The 22,599-nt window shown below is 42.0% G+C and overlaps 1 protein-coding gene across 1 annotated transcript; it reads right to left on the minus strand.

Moving 5' to 3' along the window:
• Nucleotides 1-956: 956 nt before the first annotated feature.
• Nucleotides 957-16,937, minus strand: LOC140188544 (draxin-like). The gene is given in 7 exon segments (XM_072244931.1): nucleotides 957-3,576; nucleotides 4,327-4,416; nucleotides 8,515-8,604; nucleotides 9,040-9,151; nucleotides 10,872-11,056; nucleotides 16,392-16,898; nucleotides 16,901-16,937. Coding segments are annotated over 7 exon segments (1,134 nt in total). The 3' UTR covers nucleotides 957-3,463.
• Between the last annotated feature and the right edge of the window lie 5,662 nt (nucleotides 16,938-22,599).

Raw genomic sequence — 22,599 nt, forward strand, 5'->3', positions numbered from 1 at the left:
CCTGCGGAAGTGGGGAGAGTAGAGAATTTGAACCCCAGTAGAAGTAAACGTCTTCTGCACTGTTTGAAGAAGATTCACTCAAGACAACGAGCATCAATGGTCACTACCGAGCATCTTTTCGGTGTAAACGTTATTCGTCCATTCATGAATGCCATCCAAGTATTGCTTCACGCAAGGAATAGACAACCCCACATGAAGAGCTGTGAAGGAAGGCGAGCATAACCCAATTATCAATGAACGCCCCCACCTCTGCCCTTAGGTTTTGGGGAAGTTCATTGATGAAACAGCTTATGTGCCTTGGACACCTGCAATGATACACGGGAGCTCAGGCAATTAGCTTTAGACTAAGATGCCGTTAAAATCTGAAACTATATTATTATACTCACTGTTGAACTTGTTCAGACTATTTATTTCCCAAAATATATTAATTTTAGGAAAACAGGTCTCACTGACAAGGCCAGCAGTCCTTATCCAGGTCTGCTTTCCCTGAAAGCTTTTGCTTAATTCCTGCAGAGCTTTACAACGAGGAATACCTGGCATTTCAGCATTATTTCCATCAAAATGCAATTATGGAAAGAATTCATTCTAAAATGAGATCTATGACGAACTGTGCCGAAACTTTCTTTTCGTGATATTTATTGGCTGTCCGATAACTTCAAGAGAAGCAAAGTTAAAAATTAAATATAAAAAAGGAAGCGAAAATTTTGATACCATCACGTCACTAAATTCACATGCAATAAGTATAACTGTCAAAAATGTAACAATGAAAAAACTATAATTAACTTTAAGCAAGCAGTATAACTAAAATAAAGAGATGCACATTATAACTCTTAACAACTGATCTAAATGTTTGAAGAACAATGTGACTTTAAAAATGACAAGCAATAGTCTAAGACTTGCAATGTAACCCAAATAATACTTTTTTAAATTAATTCATGGAAAAGATGAATTCCTGCCAAGACCATTGTTTATTGTCCATCCTTAACTGATCTTGATAAAAAATAATGTTTATATATATTTAACAGCTTGACACAGAATAGCTGTAAAATAATATAATAATAAAAAATATGGCAAGCAAAATAATTATAATAGGTGATATTCTTCACTTCAGTTATTCATGGATAGAGATTGTCACATCATACACTGTTTCCAATGATATCTTTATTAAACTGTCCTAATACAAGCAGAATGAAAATAACACTGCCAAAAGGTTGATGTATGGAATAAAATAATCCACTAGCATGTCTATGCGGCAAATTCAGAATGTAGTTGGGGTGGGAGAGCTACTCCTGCAGATTATCAGATGGCAACGCTGACTCTCTATCAACTGAGAATACGGGAGAGTGGCTGAAATGAATTGCAGTTAGTGAGAAATGGAGTACAACTGTCACGCTCCTTACCAGACCATTTCTGTAAAAGATTCATAGACGTTACAATGTCACAAGCGATAATTTGAAGAATTTCGCATGTAGATTACTAATATATTTGAGTGACAGGAAATGAGTTAATTTAATGCTGAAATAAAAGACAGAAATAAAAATGCAGATGCTTTTTCATACACTGCTTAAACATGACGTAGTGAGTTCCTGTTCTTAGCTAATCTAATGATTGATTTCAGTATTTGTAAACATTAACCCTTTCCTGATTATTACACAAATATGACAAAGTGATAAAGGATTCTTGAATCAAGGTAGGACAGAAATTCATTGTTAAATATATTCAGCAACAGAAATTAACACGATGTTCTGTAAACAGGAGGAGCCTGCTTTTCGCTAAAGGATCACACTCCTTTAATTGTGATACCAAAGGTTACACAGAGTCTGTATTAACAAGCTCAATGAGGGAGAGTATCTGGTGACGTGCTTCAATCAAACATCAACAAAAATGACGAGCGAGCAGCTGTGATTTTTCCTTGTGTTTGAAATTCAGCATGCACTGAGTTTGTGGTTAGTTTCTATAACTAGTGACATATATAACTATAACTGGACCTCTTCCACAATAATTGAGTGAGCCACTTATTCTGAAATGGAAGTCACTTGATCACTAGACTGGGAAGCAGCAGCCCTTCTCCCTGGAATGACACCGACAAATCTGTTATTACCATGTACCTGATGTCATCCCATGAATTAATAAATAGGTTTATGTTATGCGTACAGTCCCATTATCACTACATCGTCATGGTCTGAGCACGCTTTGATTAGGGAGAGGATTATAACTTAGTGTTTCTCACTCAGCAGGGAACCCGGTTGTCAGATGAGAACAAGGCAGAGCTCAACAATATAGCATTCCACAGTCAAATAGTCCCTCAATTATAAACCACACATGACAAGCCATCGCTCGGGAAAGGTGCCAACAGATACAACATTCGCGGAGGCTTAGTCAAAATTGGCAAAATGTAGAATTAGGCTGGTAGTTTCAGATGGATTAAGTGCACACAATGCCACGATTAAAGTTGACTGCAGGTTAGGATTGGGGCAGAGCCAATTTTTACTTTAAAGGGCCGATTCTAATGCAGCCACAATGAAAGCCCTCTAGTGGGCATTTGTTGAGCTGATACAATAAAGAGCACCTCCAGAAATCACATTGGCAACAATATCCCAGTGAGGATGTTTATGCAGAGGGCATTTGCGCCATCAAAGATGCAGCAGTTTTTAGGAGAAAGGCAATGCCTGGGGAGGGTGGTATAAGGTGGAAGCCGATTGAAAGTCGTGTAGTGAGTCTCCTAGGAAATAAATGTTGGCAGCGTGATATGCATCGTTAGTGGATTCAGGATATTATTAAAGCATTTGCTAAATGGCATTTAGATTTTTTTTATAAAACATTGCATACAAATATTAATATTAATTTTAGCATTAGACATGACAGGCACAAACAGACTATCAAAAATAACAAGTAACGGTGTATGAAAGTTGTAGTGATTGACCACTATCACTGTATGAAAGTGTAGTGATAACGAGGCAAGAGCAAATGGTAATGGATTAATATGCACCGAGTACAAGAGGGGATGCTGAATTGCTATGATAGAGTACTCGGCATGAATGGGAAGTATTGAATTGGACCAGAGAGGGAATACAGTTATAATTATGGGAAACAGAGTTTAAGTTGCATTTAGTATGTATTGCTCGGGATTTCCAGCATTCGCAGAATCCCTTGTGTTTTTGAGTTTAGTTTATCTGTCACAGTGAAATATTGGTTGTGATTGGCTGGCAATAATTAGGTCCCAGATGGTATTGATTTACATTAGGGAAAGGAGGAATACTGATTGTAGTGTCAGGGTTTTGGGTATGAGTTTGACGGTGGTCACTGTCTTGATAAGGGAATGATTATATTCCTGGCAGCTTTGACGTGACATGGTATATTAGGCATAGGTTGGAATCATCAAGATTTTAGCTGCTGTTGACTTTGAGATTATTTCTTAACTGGTTGCTTGGACTAATTAAGCAGGATTCCTTGTTAAGCCCCTTTAGACCGTAATGAATGATCCGTGATCAATATTGACCGAATCTGGCTCCACACACCGCCCTCGCCTTCGGGTCACTCTCCGATTCCGGTGGAACTTGGCGTAGCAGCGGAAACCTGGAGAAGACAGAAGAGCTTTAAGGGGATTCAGACCTTAACTTTAACTACACCGCCAAGTTCGATCCTCTTTCCCCGTTTACGATCCTGACATCCATCAACTACAGGCAGTCAGGCAGTTTGTGTAGCATTTTGTACCTGACAACAGCACCAATGGAAGAATACAATTTTTGTGAAGGGGTATCAGCATGAATAGAAGATGTTGAGCATATTTAAGGGGGGGGGGGTCTAAGACTGTGGTCATGGGTAACTGTGTTTCTCTGAAACATCAAGCACAACTACTGTGCCACGCCAATGGTTTTTGGGACTGCCTGGTAAAGAAAGCCATAGAAATAAAACTAGAGGAGAAAATTTTTAAGAAAGACGAAGGTCTGGCTCTAAATAAGGACTGGAATTTGATTGTAAACAAGGTGGGGGAGTGGAAACCTGATTGGATGAGGACTAACCAATCAGGAGAGACGGAATACAGGGGTATAAATAGCACCTGACTAGACATTCCCAGGCATCAGCCCTGAAGAGTTTGCTATCGAAACGTCGGTTAAAGTTGATACCTGTACCCGGCTGGAAGCCCGAGAAGAGTTTATTCGTCATATACTCCGGGAAAGCACTAGATCCTTTTTCATCAAGCACGTTGTTTGAATTCCCATTCCTGTCACTTCAATGAACAGAGAATCAGTAAACGGGGGGTGGAGGTTGCAGGGGGAGGAGGAGGGTCTGATATCCACTATTGAAACCCAAGGCGGCACCTACCTTCTGCACACATGCAGTCATCGTAGCACTTGTTATTGAGGCCCCGGTTATGGGCTTTACAGATGTGCTGCCGGAGATCACAGCACCAACCTGTGGGAAATAAAGGTACAAATTACTCAGTTTAAGAAGGAGTATTTGTCTCAAGTTAGCACAATTGCCATGCAGGTGGCGAACAGAAAAGCACATGCCACCAAGAAAGAGGGACTCTGTAATGATAGAAAAGCAAATAATGGTAGCTGAAAATATTTTTTAAAGTAAGAAAATGCAGAAAATACTAATTGGCCAGAATGTACAGTATCTGTGAAGAGAAAAAGTAGTGTTGTAATAAATTAATATTACAAACAAGAGAAAATCTGTAGATGCTGGAAATCCAAGCAACACACACAATATGCCAGAGGAACTCAGCAGGCCAGGCAGCATCTATGGAAAAGAGTACAGTCAATGTTTCAGGCCAAGACGTCGAATGTACTCTTTTCCATGGATACTGCCTGACCTGCTGAGTTCCTCCAGCACTTTGTGTGTGTTGCTTAAATTAATATTAACTTTGTTCAGTGCTGGTTGACTGCATTTTCTGTATCCATTACCACAAAGGCAAAAAATGTCAGACATAAAGTGCATATTTATAGTAGCAATTCCTCCAGTTAAATAACGGAAAAGTTAAAGCCATTCAGTCTCTACTGCAAACCATTTCCTCACTAGCAACTCCATTCTTGTCTTTGGCTAATGCCTAAGACTGACCTGATTGCTTATCGCCAACAATTAACCTATTAGACTTGAAATGAATCTGTGAATCCATTTCTTCTCCATCCCCAAAGTAGTCCACCTCAGTAATGCTACCTGCTGGCCCTTGCTCAGCTTAATCGTTCCTGGAAGCCTGATCTGTGCTTTTATCACTAAACTAAATTTCTGAAATGTTCTCTTTCCCTGACCCAAGCTCCATACTCATTATCTCATCCAAACCTCTATTGCTTGCATTCTAATTTGCACCAATTCACGTTAAAGTTCAAAGTAAATTTATTATCAAAGTCTACATATGTCACCATATACAACCCTGAGGCTCATTTTCTTGCAGAAATACTCAAATCCATAATAGACTAATAACCATTATAGAATCAGTGAAAGACTGCACCAACTTGGGTGTTGGACCGGTGTACAAAAGACAGCAAACTGCAAATTCAAAAAGAAAGAATGTTAAAAATAAATGTATCTAGTCATTTATTATTTTTTTTGTATTTGCACAAATAATCCTTTTTACATTGTTTGTCTATCCTTGTGTGTAGTTGCTCATTGATTCTATTGTATTTCTTTGTTCTACTGTGAATACTCACAGGAAGATGATTTTCAAGGTAGGAAATGGTGACATATATGTACTTTGATAATAAATTTACTTCTCTTTGTTAATTCTTGATTCATAAAGTCTTTTTCTCTTCCCTTTGGGCAGTCCCTTGGGGTTAAGGATGGCTTGGCTCCCACTCTGGTTAGTGAGGTGGCTGGAAGTCCTGTGCTGAGTTTACAGCTGGTGCTTTAACGTGACAGCTGGGTGGACAGGATGTGGAAACATCTCAATGATGGAGCAAGTGAAGTTATCCCCTCTGGTTCAAGGGCCTGATGCTTGAGGGGTAATAACTGTTCCTGAACCTGGTGGTGTGAGTCTTGAGGCTCCTGTACCTTCCAGATGTCAGCAGCGAGAAGAGAACATGCCCTGGGTGGTGGGGGTCCTTGATGATGGATGCTGCTTTCTTGTGGCAACGTTTCGTGTAGACGTGCTCAATAGTGGGGAGGGCTTTACCTGTGATGGACTGGGCCGTATCTACTACGGTTTGTAGGATTTTCCATTCAAGGGCATTGGTTTTTCCATACCAGGCTGTGATGCAGCCAGTCAATATATTCTCCATTAAATGTCCTTAGAAGTTTGTCAAAGTATTAGATGTCATGCTGAATCTACACAACTCCTAAGGAAGTAGAAGCTCTATCATGCTTTCTTCATAATTGCATTTAAATACTGGGCCCAGGAAAGGTCCTCCAAAATAATAACACCCACGTATTTAAAGTTGCTGACCCTCTCTCGCTCTGGTCCTCCAATGAGGACTGACTCATGGACCTCTGGTTTCCTCCTCCTGAAGTCAATAATCAGCTCCTTGGTCTTCCTCTTATAAGCTGATACATCACCACCTTTGATATGGCCTAAAAAAGTGTAGTTCAGTCGCAGTTATTTTGAATTCCTTTGGTTGTAGAGTAGAGATGAAAGCAGTTCAATGATTTCCCACTCGCCCAGACGGTGACTGCAGTTGAAATCTTATTGGAGGTAAAATGCAGCATTGTAGTGAGCAAGACCGAGATGAGAGTGCGATGATGGCACAGACTTGCTTCACCCCCATTCTGAAGTGTGATCGGGTCCTGGGTCTGAACCACTGCAGCAGACACACTCTGGAATGGTAATGATTTTTGTGGAAAACCAAGTTTGAGAAGGATTTCCAGAAATTTCTTCCCCTCCCTCCTTTTCTTATTTTTTTCAATTTCCCATTCTGGTTAGCCTTTCACCCCTTCTCCTTATCTGCCCATCGCCTCCCTCTGGTTCCCCTCCTCCTTCCCTTTCTTCCATGGTCCACTGTCCTCTCCTATCAAATTCCTTCTTCCTTGGCCCTTTAGCTCTTCCGGCTATCCCCTCCCAGCTTCTCACTTTGTCTCCCTCCCCCCTCACCCAGTTGCACCTATAAGATGCCAGCTTGTACTCCTTCTCCACGCCGATCTCCCCGCCTCTCCTTATTCTGGCTTCTGCCCTCTTCCTTTCCAGACCCGATGAAGTGACTCAGCCCAAAGCATTGAGTTTATTCCCCTTCACAGATACTGCCTGGCTTGCTGAGTTCCTCCAGCACTTTTGAGTGTGTGTGTTGTTCGAGATTTCCAGCATCTGCAGGGTCTCTTGTGTTTAAGAAGAAAGGCTGATGAGAATACATTAATTACTTCCCAACAAGCTATTTCCATAAATCACTTGACATCAGGAATGAAATAAATAATCACAAGACTGGCATGTGATGTGTGTTTTATAACTGTTTCAGTCAGTGCCTCTAGTGATTATACAGCAGCTGTGTGGTGATGGCTGCAGAACAGAGAATGTGCAGAAGGCATAGCACAACGGGACGCTATCCAGTGCGCCTTTGTTTCTTGCTTGAGTTGGTAACTCCAATGTGCCAATGTTTTGCAGCCTGCAGCATTCACAGCTAATCTCCCCAGCTCTCCAAATCATTAGATTATTGTGTTCAACAATTAATCTTAATGAATCTCCCTCTGGATTTCTCAGTCTCTGTTAAATTAACTGTCTGAAAGCCTTGGTATATAGAGTGTGTTCAGAGGAAAGTCTGTAGTGTAAGGGTGTTGAATGAAGTACAGAATTATCAAAGAATTAGATTAACACTTTCTGGGTTCTTGTCAGGGTATACCAGGCTAATAAAGGTTTAACTATATAATCTATAACCCAATTTCTTTTAAAAATAAGAAGCTTCCATTTAGATAGTACCTCCAGGATGATCATAGTACCTTCGATAATGATCATAGTACCTCCAGGATGATCATAGCCAATTAAGTGATTTCGTAGTGCAGTCACTTTGATTCTTCAGGAAATGTAGCAACTAATTTACATACAATATTGCCCCGAGATTAATATTTGCCCAAACTACTGAAGAGGATTGCTGTTTTAACATACATCCACGATGGTATTCAAGTGAACATCTCATTTGAAGAGCAGAGCTTCTCGCGTTGTAGGCTCTCGCTCAGCCTAACCAGAACTGAAGACAAGATGCTGCTAATGAACCAACTTGCTGCCACTCAAAGCCTTGTTGTCTGTGCCTCTCTCACTTTCCCTGCTCTGACAGCACGGCAAAAAGCAGACTAGTGACAGCATTAAGATGCATGCATCACTCAGTGTCCTTTCAATCAAACAGCAATAATGTTATCAAAGGGGGGACGACAAGGTAACCATATTGTTGTCAGTCACACACATCCCAAATTATATCTATGCTTCCAATAGCCAGTACTTTGATCTTTGATATTAACTGGTTGTTTGTGATTGCCAGTAAAGATAACCAGGTAAAGATAGAAGGTGGATAGATTTCTGAGTGTAAGTGGCTGATTCAGACATTATTAAAATGACTATTAAAGCCTCAGAATAGTTAAGAATGATGTGGGTACCAGGCAGGCAGTCGAGGTGATGATCACATGGGTCTGCTTCAGCCTGGGATGTGATGTTCCCGTTACTCAGGTTCTTAGTGCGACGCTTGTCTGCAAGGAAAATAGATATCAACACTTCACAAGAAATATTTCTGCTGATTGTGCAGCTGCTCGGATTCACCAAGCCATGGCTAAACTAGTTACATTTTGAGGACAGATTGCACAGAGCAAACTTGTATACCCTCATGAGTAGATGATTTATGAGACACAAAAGATAATTAGAGGATTAATAGAGTAGATGAAGAGAAACTATTTCCTCTGGTGGGGATGCTCAGATCAAATGGAAACAATATTAAAACACTGTGAAGGGGTGATGTTAAGAAAAACATTTTCACACAAAGTGGATATACAGTGGTCTCTCCCCTTCCAAAGTAAATTGCTGAGGGAGGCTCACTACAACCAAACATACTCGCGCCCCTTGCACACTCATTCCCGCGTCCCACTCCGTTCACACTGCTAACACACTTTCATGCCTCCACTTGTTACCTTTCTTCTTTGTTGAAGGCCACATATCTGGCTTCATATCTTCATAATCTGTCCAATCAAAGAGCGTCATGTCGAGAGTGGGGTTTACCTCGGCGACAGTTCTTGCTCTGGCCTACATGAGCTCGGGGCAATGATGAGAGGGGCAGAGATGAGGGCAGCAGACACAAAGAAATGAATGGAGAATGGAGTGAGAGAGTCGTTTAAAGATAATTAATTGTTTAAGAAGATAAATAAAGAAAAATTAAAGATATATAGGGGTCGGGACAATTGAGTGGATAATGAAATGAAAGAGCAAAGAAAGTTACACCAATTAGATGGGTAGAAATTAAATTTTTATGGACAGCAACAAGACTGGAGAAATAGCAACTGGTAAAGAATACTCAGAGATAAATCACCAAGTGGCAGTGAAGCAGTGACTCGTGAATCTCCGCCTGATGGAACGCTATCACTTGGGCACTGAAGTAAAACATGCCTGTCTCGCAGTACCTGCAAATGTCATTATGGCTGTTTGAGGAGTTGAGTTAACACTAAAAAAAACTTCTGCAAATAAATATCAGATTTAATTGAAGCTAGGAATCTTCATGTTCTGGGAATGCAAAGACAGTGCCAATTATTTCTACGTTGTCCACTTTCCTTTCAAAGTTCGAGGTGAATTTATTATCAAAGTACATATATGTCACCACAGACAACCCTGAGATTCCTTTTCTCAGTAAAGCCAAGAAACACAATAGAATCAAAGAAAGACTGCACCCAACAAGATGGACAAACAAGCAGTGTGCAACAGACAACAAACTGGAAATACTAAATGGAAAAAATAATAATAATAAGTAAACAATAAATATCAAGAACATGAGATGAAGAGGCCTTGAAAGTGATTCCATAGTTTGTAGGAACAGTTCAGTGATGGGGTGAGTGAAATTATCCCCATTGATTCAACAGCCTGATGGTTGATGACTGTTCCTGAACCTGGTAGTGTGGGATCTGAGGATCTTGTACCTTCTTTCTGATGGTGGCAGTGAGAAGAGGGTATAACCAAATGCTGCCTGAAGCCTCAATTGCCTGAACCAGATCAATAAAACCAACAATATCCTTTATGACTAAAATATAAGCATCTAACCCAAACTGCCACTAAAATCTTAATTTTCAGCTCTGCAAAAGCTTCTTGGTCACAACTAAAATATTCCTTTGCACTTTAGTTGCTCCTTCACATTATTTCTTTTTAACCTTTATAAATTCCTCTCTGTAAAACTCATCTCCTTGCAACTTACCTTGTGCTGCCTGCTTATTATAATTCCAAGCAATATTATTCCCACAAAGTATAATTTTCTAAGCCACCCTTATCTAATTCTCTCCACAGTCTGGCCAACTTTTTCACTTCTTTTTGAAGTTCATCAGACACCTGTCTACAACAAAACCATTATAAGTGTGTAGTTAATATAATTATTGTATCAACGTGTGAAAGACACTTAAATTATTGGGAAAAAATCTGGTTGTTGGCCAAAATTGCAAACGTTCAGTTTTCTTTTTCATCCTTATTTCCTTATTGGAAGATTGTGCCATGTTTTTCTGATGATGGTCAAACCTCAGAGGGAGTGTGCTTTACTATATCCACTGTTTCTCCGTGTCATGTCAGTGGTTTTACAGGACGGACTTGGAGATTCAGAAATCCCTGAGGGAGGGCAGATCATGAACTGCTAAACGCAGCATGATTTAATCGGTTCACAAAGTGATTCTCCACTGATGTGACATTCCTGCTCCATTAAACTCCTGTTGAAAGGAGCAAAATTGGCTGTTTCAAATGATGGGAAAGTGATCAGGTAGGATTGGTTTACCTGCTCTTTTGTTTGCTGTCTAGGCTTTACCGCTGGCACTTCCTCAGTTGTAATGGTGGTCAGCAACATACTGGTCGCAATTGCACTGGACATAGGCAGGGGCATAGTAGAAAGTTCATCCATCACCTTGCTTTCTGTTAGATCTCTTACGGATGGAATTAACTCAGTTCCTGAGACTTTCAATGCTGGAAGAGGATATATAAAATGTCAGATTAATCAAATGCTCTTATAGAAATCAAATGACCAAAACGTTGACAAGGTTTCACTAGGTGACATCATGAAAGTGGGGAAGTCCACCTTTGTGTGGTAGGGTGCCAAGGACTTGCTGTGCAACAAGAATGTTACTGCACAAAAGGTCACTGGGTGACGAAGGATTTGAGAGAGAACTGCACGGTCTGCTGTTTATTTTGTAGTTTCCAGCCTGACTGGCTGTTATTTTCCCTGCACATTGAGATAAACGTGCTCATTGCTGCAAAAGCTAAAGAAATAATAATTTGATTTAATTAACATAACTTTAACTTTAATTAACACTGGCTCAGTGGCCACTTTATTAGGTACACCTGCACACCAGTTTGTTAATTTCTATACAGCCAATCATATGGCAGCAACTCAATGCATAAAAGCATGCAGACATGGTCAAGAGGTTCAGTTGTTGTTCAGGCCAAACATCAGAATGAGGAAGAAGTGTGATCTAAGTGACTTTGACCATGGAATGATTGTTGGTGCCAGATGGTATGGTTTGAGTATCTCAGAAGCTGCTGATCTCTAGGGATTTTCATGCACAGCTGTCTCTAGACTTCACAGAGAATGGTGCGAAAAACAGCAAAACATCTAGTGAGCAGCAGTTTTGTGGGCAAAAACATCCTGTTAATGAGAAGTCAGAGAAGAAAGTCCAGACTGGTTCAAGCTGACAGGAAGGCAAAGTCACTCAAATAACCACCAGTTACAACAGTGGTGTGCAGAGGAACATCTCTGAACATACAACATGTCAAACCTTGAAATGGATGGGCTACAGCAGTAGGCGAACACAAACATACATAATATTTGTTTGGCATTTCCAATGTGAAAACTGGTTTCAGATTAAGAACACTAGCTAAGGTAAAAGGGAAAGACCAACTAGGGTCGGGCTCATGCATCTACCCTTCCCAATCTCCCAGGATAAATAGGAATTCCCAGCTGTATCCCTCTGCTGCTTTGACTAGCTGCTGTGATCAACTGACAGTCAAGTTTGCTAATCCTCCTAAAAACTTTCAAACCATGCCCAGTATGCCCTACACAAGGAGGTCTTTAACAACATTCTTCATCCTATTGATTACTTTATAATGAAAATGCAATGTTATTCACAATTATTCTGTGCAAAACTTCAACCATTCCGATTAAAGTCTATTGCTCTCTCCCAGTGCTTTACCTCATTCTTAGATATAAACATTGCAGTCAGCTTCTCAAGAGCCTTACTCAGTTTGAACTGGCACTCAGTAATTTAACTGGGTAGAACAGATTTATTGTCAATATATTTGCACACTTTCATAGACCTTTTAATGAAATTTAATGTAACAAGCTAACATTTGTCAAAAAATCATGTGGGAATTCTGAATTTGATATAAACAGTTTTTGTGGGTTTTTATTTGTTGCACTGCCCAGGAGAACAAGTTCAGAAATAGGATATAGGGCCTCTTGTTTCTGATTAATGGTAGACAGTGGCCAAATTAAAGCGAAATTTTACAGGCAGTGGTATCCAGATTTAAATAGTTCCATCAGGCCAATAAGGCCGTGTGACTCCGTTGTGCATTTAATATTTTACTAATATTTGAATAATATTTTAAATATATTGCTTGATGAGCACCTTTTGTTTAAATGATTCATTACGGGTTACGTGTAAAAGCACATGAATGGCGTATGTTATTATGCCACCAAGTCACATACGCAAGTCTCACTAAAATAAGACAAAACAAAGACAATCATCTCCCAGCTCCATGTTTTTCTTTCAATTAATTTTATGTTTTGGAGTTACAAAACATAACAGACTGTAAAAAGGGATTTCCCTCATATTTAACTCAACAGTTTATGATCTGTCTGCATGGCTACTCCACCAGAAGCAAAAAGACATCTGCATAGAAAAGAAAAATATTTACATGGTATATCTCATGACCTCTTGATGCATTGACACATCTTACATCAAATGAAGTATTTTTTCTTGTTGATTTGGGTCATGTGGCTGCCTCTGGCAAGGTCAGTGTTCATGGCCCATCCCTACAACCTTGGGCGAAGGTGGTGTGAGGAACTCCAACTCTCGGACTGCTGCAGTCCTTCTGGTGAGGATGCCTTAAGGTGTCAATGGCAGGATCTTCCAAGACTTAGCCCAGTGATGATGAAGGAATGGCAATAAATTTCCAATTCAGAAGAGCCTGAGGATGGTGCATCCACCAACGCAGTCAAGTGCCTTTGTCTCCAGAGGTGGTAGAAGCCATGGTCTGGGAGGATCTGTTTACAAAACTTCATTGAACTACTGCAATGGATTTAATAAATGGTATCTACTGCAGCTAATGAGCTGATGGTGAAGGAGTGAAAGTTTAGAGCCATTGGTAGGTGAAGCTAGGCTGCTCCATCCCGAACACCACTAAATTTCTTTAGTGTTGTTGGAGCTGCACACATACAGGCACAGGGTGACTGTTCCATCACATTCTTGAAGAACAGGGAAACTCTGGAATATGAGTAACACGCTGCAAAGTATCCAGTGCCTTCTCTTGTACGAACGCTACATACAGAGGACCAGGTGAGTTTCAGGATGTTGGCAATGGGGGATTTAGTGACAGTAATACCTTTGAATGTTAAAGGTCAGGGGAAATGTTGAAATGTAGCATTTAATTTGGAGGAAAGCTTCAATCAGGAAGTGAACGTATGATTTTGTTAATAAATGACTAGGACTGCCAGATTGGCTAACAGCTTCTTCGCTCAGGACGTGAGACTAATGTGATTCCACCACCACCGAGGTCTCAGCACAAGGAGCTGCTTACTGCTTACTGTCTACCTGTGCCGCACATGACGTGCACTTCGAATTATATTTTATTAACTTATTTGTGGTAACATTTTGCTTTATGTGTTGCGTGTGATACTGGTTCTGTGGGTGCACTGTGGTCCAGAGAAATATTGGTTTGTTTGGTAGTATATAGGTACAACCAAAATATGACAATAAACCTGAACTTAGAACTTGAAATACTGAATATTGAGTTCCCCAGGGAAATCCACTGATCTTTGGTAAAGCCACCAGACTATCACAAGGCTCCCTGCAGATATTAAGTTGGTGGAAACAGTTCATTAAAACATGCTGATATACTGTTCCTTTTATTTAAAGTCTACACTGCTTGTTATTTGACATCCTTTTAATGATCTCACGCTGACAGTTGGTGATTTTGTGGGAGAATTCATTGATCATTGAGATTAATTTTGGAGGAACTATCTCATCAATCCACAGGGCCCAGGAGGGCAGAAAATACTCTCGGCCTTGGTCACCAAACCTTGTCCTCGTAATAACCCTGTGAAGTGCAAAGAGACCTGAGCTATGCATAAAAGTAGATCAGAATGATCTTTTGCTGCTTTCAATATGTTTTTGGAAACAATTACAGAGCAGTTCTTCGCTCCAATGAAAGCTTGCAACTGTTATAGAGAACTCGAAAGCAAATTGCCTTCTTTAACAACAGTCAGCACAGTGTGACCAGCATGCCAGTTACAAATAAAATACAAACAAATAAACTGTACAGCAAAAAAAATCGCTTTCCCCGACCATGACCAGTGTTTAGGGACTGCCAGCTCTGCGTGTCAGCCGTGACTGTGACATGCAGCCAGAGTGTTGCTCAGAATAATAGAATCAGGTAGGCGCAGGTGTAGTCACAGAAAGCGACGCGCATCCCTTTAAGGTTCTTGCCTTCAGCTGCACCAAATTAGGCTACATAGGAGGGAGCTGTGCAGTGGGTTTTAAATTCTCACCATAGGGGGCCGACCTATCCAATCACCCATGCAGCTGGAATTCAAAAAGAGTTGTCAGTGGGATCTGAGCTCCCTCATGATATCACATTATTATTTCTCATAATGAACAAAGAGGTGAGATCTTAAACAAACCGCAGCAAGAATATTCCTGTTCGAATCTTTGCAATGTTTCTCCTATTTTTTTTATTTACTCGGTCGATTACTTTTGCTTTAGAATGCACACTTATTCACGTCACAGGCGTGGAATATCCAAAGCCAGGAGTAAAGGAGATACAAGTAGAATGCGTATAGACACTGGATTGAACCAAAGCAGACAGCGTGCAGATGGAATGCAGAATACTCCCCCCACCACCCCACCCTGCCCCCAAACAAGGATGGGGGTAGAGCAGATACAGTACAGCTAGCCTTTCTGGCAAAGTTACACCAAATTTGCAATCGGTTTCATAAGCAATAACCTTATTTAACCATAAAATGACACGTGCCCTGAAAGAAAAGTATGTGGCTGAACGAGAGGAGGGAGTGAAAACATAGAGACTTGACACATTAAGATGGAGAGAGAAAAAAAAGAAAGATAAAGAGACAGGGAGAAGACGACAGAGAGAAAAAGTAAAAGACAAGGCAATGAATCGTGTGGTGAGCAAAGAAAAGGGACAGTGGCAGCAGAGGAAGTAAGAGGCAAAGCTGATCTGAAAATGAGAGTTACATGGACAAAATAAGGGTGTAAAAGGAAATAGAAGGCAGGAAGGAAGTTATGTGGGAAAAGGAAAAGATGAAGGCTGGTAGACTGTAATGTATATACTGCTTATTTTGTATAACAAATGTCTAAGAGTATAAAAACAAGGCTAATTAAACGAAGAACAAATTAGAACAGGCAATCAAGGCTTTGATCAAATATGTGGATTTCAAAGAAGATTTTAAAGAGAATATCTTTTTAAATGGAGAAGAAGTTGAGAGAGAAAAAAATTTAACAATTACATTGGTGGTTGAAGGCAAAGGTAGTAAATGTGGGACAAGGAGGGGAATGTATCAACAATATGAAGGACACTACAGTTTGAAGAATTAAGTTACTAAATCAGAAAAAAAATGTTTCAGAGATGGGAAGAGCAGGATTTAAATGTAGCAATGCAAGTTTTAAATTGAAAACTGTGAAAGACAGAGGGAATGGATGAACAGAACTTGCAAAGGAACAAAATATGGGTGGCAGAATTCTGGAGGACCACAGTTTATGGAGGGTTGGAACTCAATGGTCAACTGAGACAGAATATTATGGAAAGATTGTAAAACTGTCTGTTTTAGGAAACCCCTTTTTGGTTTTACTATTTTTTTTAAAAAAAATTATGTCTTTCAAGATAAATACAAACACTAGAGCCATCAATATTAGAGTTATATTTTTCTAAAATGTTACCATATTATTTTAATTTTAGTATGTTTTGTTTTAAAACTTCATTTTTGCCAGGTATGTCCAATGCTGGAGAATCTTTCCAGCTCATTTAAGATAAAAACCTATACACCAGAGCGTCTCCAAGTCCTGCTTACCCTTGTTATGTCGTCCTCGTTCTCTCCGATTTTGCTTCTTGTGATCTCGGCTGTGTTTTCTCCCTTTATTTGCGGATTCCACCATCCGGTAATTTTCTAACTCTCGGGGATAAAACTGGCCACTTTGATCCCCTGCTCCCTCCTCCAGCATGGCTGCTCTCTCTAGGCTGTCTGTCTCCACACGCACTGGTGTAAGGCTCTCTAGTCCTACGCCGTCTTCATCGGGTCTCCCGGCCTCCATCACTCTGGTCACCATAGTGCTGGCCTTCTCCTTCCTCAGTACGCCGTGTCTGCGGCCTGGTCTGGGCAGGTCTGGCCAAGAGTCGTGCCTCTTCAGACTGTGGTCGGTGTCGGGTGGCTGCAGTGAGCTCTTCTTATCCCTGGAGTCGGCCTCCAGAGCACAGACCTGGCTCAGAACGTCAAAAACCAAGATGAGGAGGAAAGGAGGCGTGAGGTACCACTGAGCCATTTTCTTTGTACGATTAAGCTGAAGAAGAAACAGGCAATACATTTGATTTCAAATGCTGATCGTGGTTTCTACAACATTCAGGCACGGATTAATGTTCAGCTCTAGATAGACAAAACACTCCCAGTAGTTTAGATGCTATAGTTTAGTGGACATTGTATCTCAGCTGCTGGAAAGGGTTAGGAGTTCAAATGCCGTTTAGTTCCAGCTGATGTTATTGGAATGATTATGGGAGAAATCCAATTTGTTATAGCGTCCTTGGATGACGCTAAAGCTGGGGAAAACCAAACTCGGTTGTTATGCAATAACGCCCGCAGGACCCATTCCCCGGTGACAGATGGTGCCTTCAAGAAAGCCGTAAGGGGGGGTGGCGGGGTTGAGGGGAGTTGGTAAAAACTGACCACTACACCCAGAGCTCAGCTACTACAATGCTCTCATCATAATCATCTGCTCCTGGCCGTCCTGCATTACAAAATAATTGCAGTAGTTCCCTCCCAACGCAGGACAATAAATATCAGTCGTGCACATACAAACAATACAGACAGGAGCGTCCGCTGTTGTAACCACAACACTAACATTTATTTCCCTGGAGTCGGGGAGAGGAAAATCAGGTGGGGCGTTTTGCCCTGGATAGTATTCAATGCTTCCAACTAGAAAACGCATATGCACCCGTGCATAAAACGAGAACGGGTGTTTGTGTCACGGGTGATCCCACTCCGGGACATATGGTGGCTGAGCTAATGCATGCATGGAACTGTAGTCCATAGTAGGGGGTGGGGGAAATTTAGAAGGGAAAAAAAATCAATGTGATTGATGAATCAGGAGACTAGGCTTTAGAAACCATGACAAACGAGCACAATACAACACCGCACAATAGTTTTGATATTAAAATAGAAAGTGAGTATTCAAAACGCCGCGAAGGTAGTAGATTTGAAGGAGTGGCCATATTCTGAAATGTATGTAAATTTAACATCTCAATTCTTTAACTAGTATTTCCCCAGCCCACGGGGATAATATTAATTAATTACAACTTCCCGAGGGGACAGTCTCTCAACTCCCATCTGCTGTAGGACCAAACATTTCTTCCAGCAATTTGCAGCATCTTCCATTGTATAGACACACACAACACCGGCGCCCTACCCGCAACCCCCCCCCCAACTCCCCTCCCCACCTCACCTCCGAAAATTCCACCTCTCCAAAATCATCTCCACCATCATCTACGGAGCTTCAGCTTCCCACTCCCCCCCCCCAACAATCAGAATCACAAAGCATTGTTTTCCAAGTTTCGCAGGCATGTGCTTGACCTCCCGTCGGTATCCCCCGCGACTGATCAAATGTTGAATGCTCTGCCAAGGTCCCGCCGTCTAATACCCTAGTATGCAACACACACACACACACACACACACACACACACACACACAGTACACCACACACACACATACCACACACACACACACACACACACACACACACACACACACACACCACACACACACAGTACATCACACACACACACACATACCACACACACACACACACACACCACACACACAGTACATCACACACACACACACACACAGTACACCACACACACACATACCACACACACACACACACACCACACGCGCACACACACACACACACCACACACACATACCACACACACACACACACACACACCACACACGCAGTACACCACACACACACAGTACACCACACACACACACATACCACACACACACCACACACACACACAGTACACCACACACACACACACACACACACATACCACACACACACACACACACACACACCACACACACACACACACCACACCACACACACACACACACACACACACTCACTCACACATATACACCACACACACTCACACACACACCGCATACACACACACACCACATACACACACAACACCACAAACACACTCACTCATACACACGCGACATACACACACACACACCACACGCGCGCACACACACACACACACACCACACACACATACCACACACACACACACCACACACACACACACATACCACACACACACACACCACACACACACACACAGTACACCACACACACACACACACACCACACCACACACACACACACACACACTCACTCACACATATACACCACACACACTCACACACACACCGCATACACACACACACCACATACACACACAACAACAACACCACAAACACACTCACTCATACACACGCGACATACACACACACACACACACACACACACACAATACCAAGATCCAGGGTTCAAACAGCGTATGAACTTCGGCCCCTGCACACTGGCTCTCCAATCCCCAGCACTTTAACAGAGAGAGAACAATCCTTTCCCAATGTAAACAAACTACCGACAATCAAATCTATCATTTTAACAAGGCAATTGATGCTCAATGTTTGACAAACATCTTGGACTCCTTTTTTTAGTTTGGAAGCAAATGATTTACAGATAGACCAACCAGAACACATACATTGACAGATATATGTACCCACAGACACACACAGACACAGACACACACACACGCACGCACACCCACACACATTGCTTTTATGCAGTCTCCAATAAATACAAATCATTCCGAAAATCGTCAGAGAGCCATTTACAGTTGAGTTGCAGGTGCCTTGAGACGCGACACGAGCCGAATAACATTCAAAGGCGCCGTTCGGCACCGAACACCACGCTGATCCGGACATCCTCCTTCCTACCTGTCTGTTTCTTGGGCTCAGGGCACAGAGAGCTGCCACTCCGGCAACCCGATAGAACCGAAGATTCAATATCTCCCAGACTGGGAAAGGAATAAGCATCCGCGCTCCCGGGCGCGTTCGCGACTATGATGTCAGCGATAGACAGGGGCGGGCACGAACAGAACGAATAGAGAAATGTCACAAGAGATACAGTAAAGTAGAAATGAAGATAGGAGTGGGGGTGTGTGGAGGTCGTGTCCAAGCAATGTTTTGTTTTGTCTTGAAGGTGAATGGAGATGGTTGATGGGGCTGGTCAACAGGAGAGGCAACGCAATTGAAGAGAGCATGGATGGGAAACGTTGGATATGTAGAAGCGTTATCAGTTTGGCGACTGTGACAAGTGTGGTCGCCCAGGTAACGGGTGCAAGAACGGAATGTCTGAAATATTTTGGAAATATACAAATAAACCCAAGAAATGCCTCGGAAAACAAGAGTTGGAAGGGCTTCGCGCTATAAATAGGCTGTTATATGAGAGTGGACGAACGGTAGCAGATAGAGTTTCACGTAGCTCACAATGAGTACTGTGCTGTCATGGGAGTCTAATAAAAGGACGATTGAGGACAGATGAACAAAGAGATGTGAGAGGATAGTTACTCAATTCAAAAAAAAATAGAAGGTTAAGCAGTAAGCGCAAAAACCGCGAGGATTAATGGCATATTGGTTTCAGTCAGGAGAGAGGCTATAATAAGTATGCACCATCACACAAATTGTACTCTCGATCTGTATTTCATTAGTTCCGATAAAGCCCAGAAACAATTTATTGGAATGGGCCTGACCGGGAGAGATGGGTCTATCTATAGTGGAACTAGGCATAGTCCCTGACTGTTAAAGTACGATGCTGGACAGTCCGGAAGACGGGAACACAATCCTAATGTTCAGGCTTAGCAGTTAAATGCGATTGCAAATAAAAAAAACCGTTTTCATTCAAATTGATGTAATCAGAAAGGGAAGTTGCCATGTGGATCGTAGATACCGTTAACTCATAATAGACGGCCAGGAAGTTGTGTAACATCAAAGCTGTCAGATGGCGGACATGCCGGCTTCTTCCCCTGCCTTTCTAGTCCTGAAAAGTCGGCTGTTTATTCCTCTCCGTAGATGCTGCCTGACCTGCTGAGTTCTCCTAGCATTGTGTGTGCCCCTTTATTTTATTATCTGTAGTAAATTGTGAGGAGAGAATTTTAAAAATGCAGCACAGAAGCAACTGTATGGACAACACCTTTCCTTAAACCTGGTTAAAGGTTGGGATACTTAAATGGCAATGGGGAGGGGGAAGTTAAACGGTAGTGATTTTGATGGTTTCTCTAACTAAAAGTTATCATGTTGAATTAATCTGCACAAATACAAACCATTCGGTTCACCCTATGTGCACTGGAAATCAGGGTTTATACAGGACCTAGTCCACCGCTTTTCAATTTCCCGTGTCAGCATATTCCTCCATCCCGTTATGCCTGTTTCCTCAACTTTCTCAAGTCAGGTTCATTGTCCTTTAACGGTATACAGGTGCATGTACACCCCCAAACAGGTTTCTCCGGACCAGGGTGTGAAGCACGGTGGTACACATAACACACGATAACTTAGGAACGCAAGAATTAAAACATCAAATGAATTACGCATTGATTGGCAAAAAGTAAAGTGCGTAAGTTAAGATTGTAGCGTACAGTACAAAGTATCCGAGGCATTTCGAATGCGTTGCGGCCGGGAGTTCAGAAGCCTAGTGGCCTGAGGGAAGAAACTGTTTTCATCCTGATCGTTGTTGTCTTCACGCAACCGAGCCTCCGGCCTGATGGTAGAATGTCAGGGACGATGCTGGATGGATGGGTGGGATCCTTGATAGTACCAAGGGCCCTGCGTACGCAACGCTCCTGATAAATGTCCCCGATAGCTGGTACGGAGACACCCCCCCCCCACCCCCGCCCGCATGGTTCTCTCAGCCGTTCTCACGGTCCTTTGTAGGGAATTCCGGTCCAGTGTTCTGCTGCTCCCGTATCAGATGGAGGTACCGGGTGTCGGGACGCTCTCAATGGTGCTCCTCAGTTAAGATCCTGAAATTTATCTAAAATCGTACTGCGGGGGAGGAGGCCTTTACCGATCTGAACCCTATATGAACGGCTTCTTTTAGTCTCCCTCCGAAACATAGACGGTTAATTTATCAAATTCTTCCATTGTTTTAAAAGATCACAAAAACAGAGGGAAGCGTGATTTATTATTTAGTCCCGCAGAAGTGTCTCGGCCCGAAACGTCGACTGTACTCTTTCCCATAGATGCTACCTGGCCTGCTGAATTCCTCCGGCTTTTTGTGTGCGTTGCTTTGGGTTTCCGGCATCTGCAGATTTCCTCGTGTTTATTATTTAGTGGTTGGCTTGCTCTCCATTCTGCAAATCTTTGAATGGTGGAATGGCGGGGTACCGAGGTCTTCAATAGAACTGTCCAATCAGGGAGTTCCCTCACTGCCTCTTTCCAAGCTGCTCAGTGTTTTTCCTTCTTAAACATTTATTCAGTTCTTTTTTGAAGGTTCCAACTGAATTTCCTACCGTCACTTTTTCACTCCTGCATTCCAAATGTGTATTGCCACTGCAGTAAAAATTTTGCACCCCACACACACAATGCTCAATTTCAACAGCCAATGAAGTGAAACTTCATTTAGGATATTTGAAGGGCGGGGGAGGCATGTATCCTCATAATATTTGCGAAGTAACTAAATTAGGATTAAAAATGCCTCATCGCAGAATGCTGGGAAATGAGATTAGTCCAGACACTGCAGGGACCAGTTCGTTGAGTGCCTCCGTTCCATCCGCCTGAAGCGGAACTTCCCAGTGGCCGAACATTTTTAATTCCGATTCCCACTCCCGCTCCGACATATCGGTCCACGGTCTCCTCTCCCGCAAAGATAAGGCCCAACTCAGGGTGGAGGACCAACACCTTATATTCCAACTGGGTCGCCTCCAACCTATGG

This window comes from Mobula birostris, chromosome 27 (genome assembly GCF_030028105.1).
Source record: "Mobula birostris isolate sMobBir1 chromosome 27, sMobBir1.hap1, whole genome shotgun sequence".
NCBI classification, from domain to species: Eukaryota; Metazoa; Chordata; class Chondrichthyes; order Myliobatiformes; family Myliobatidae; genus Mobula; species Mobula birostris.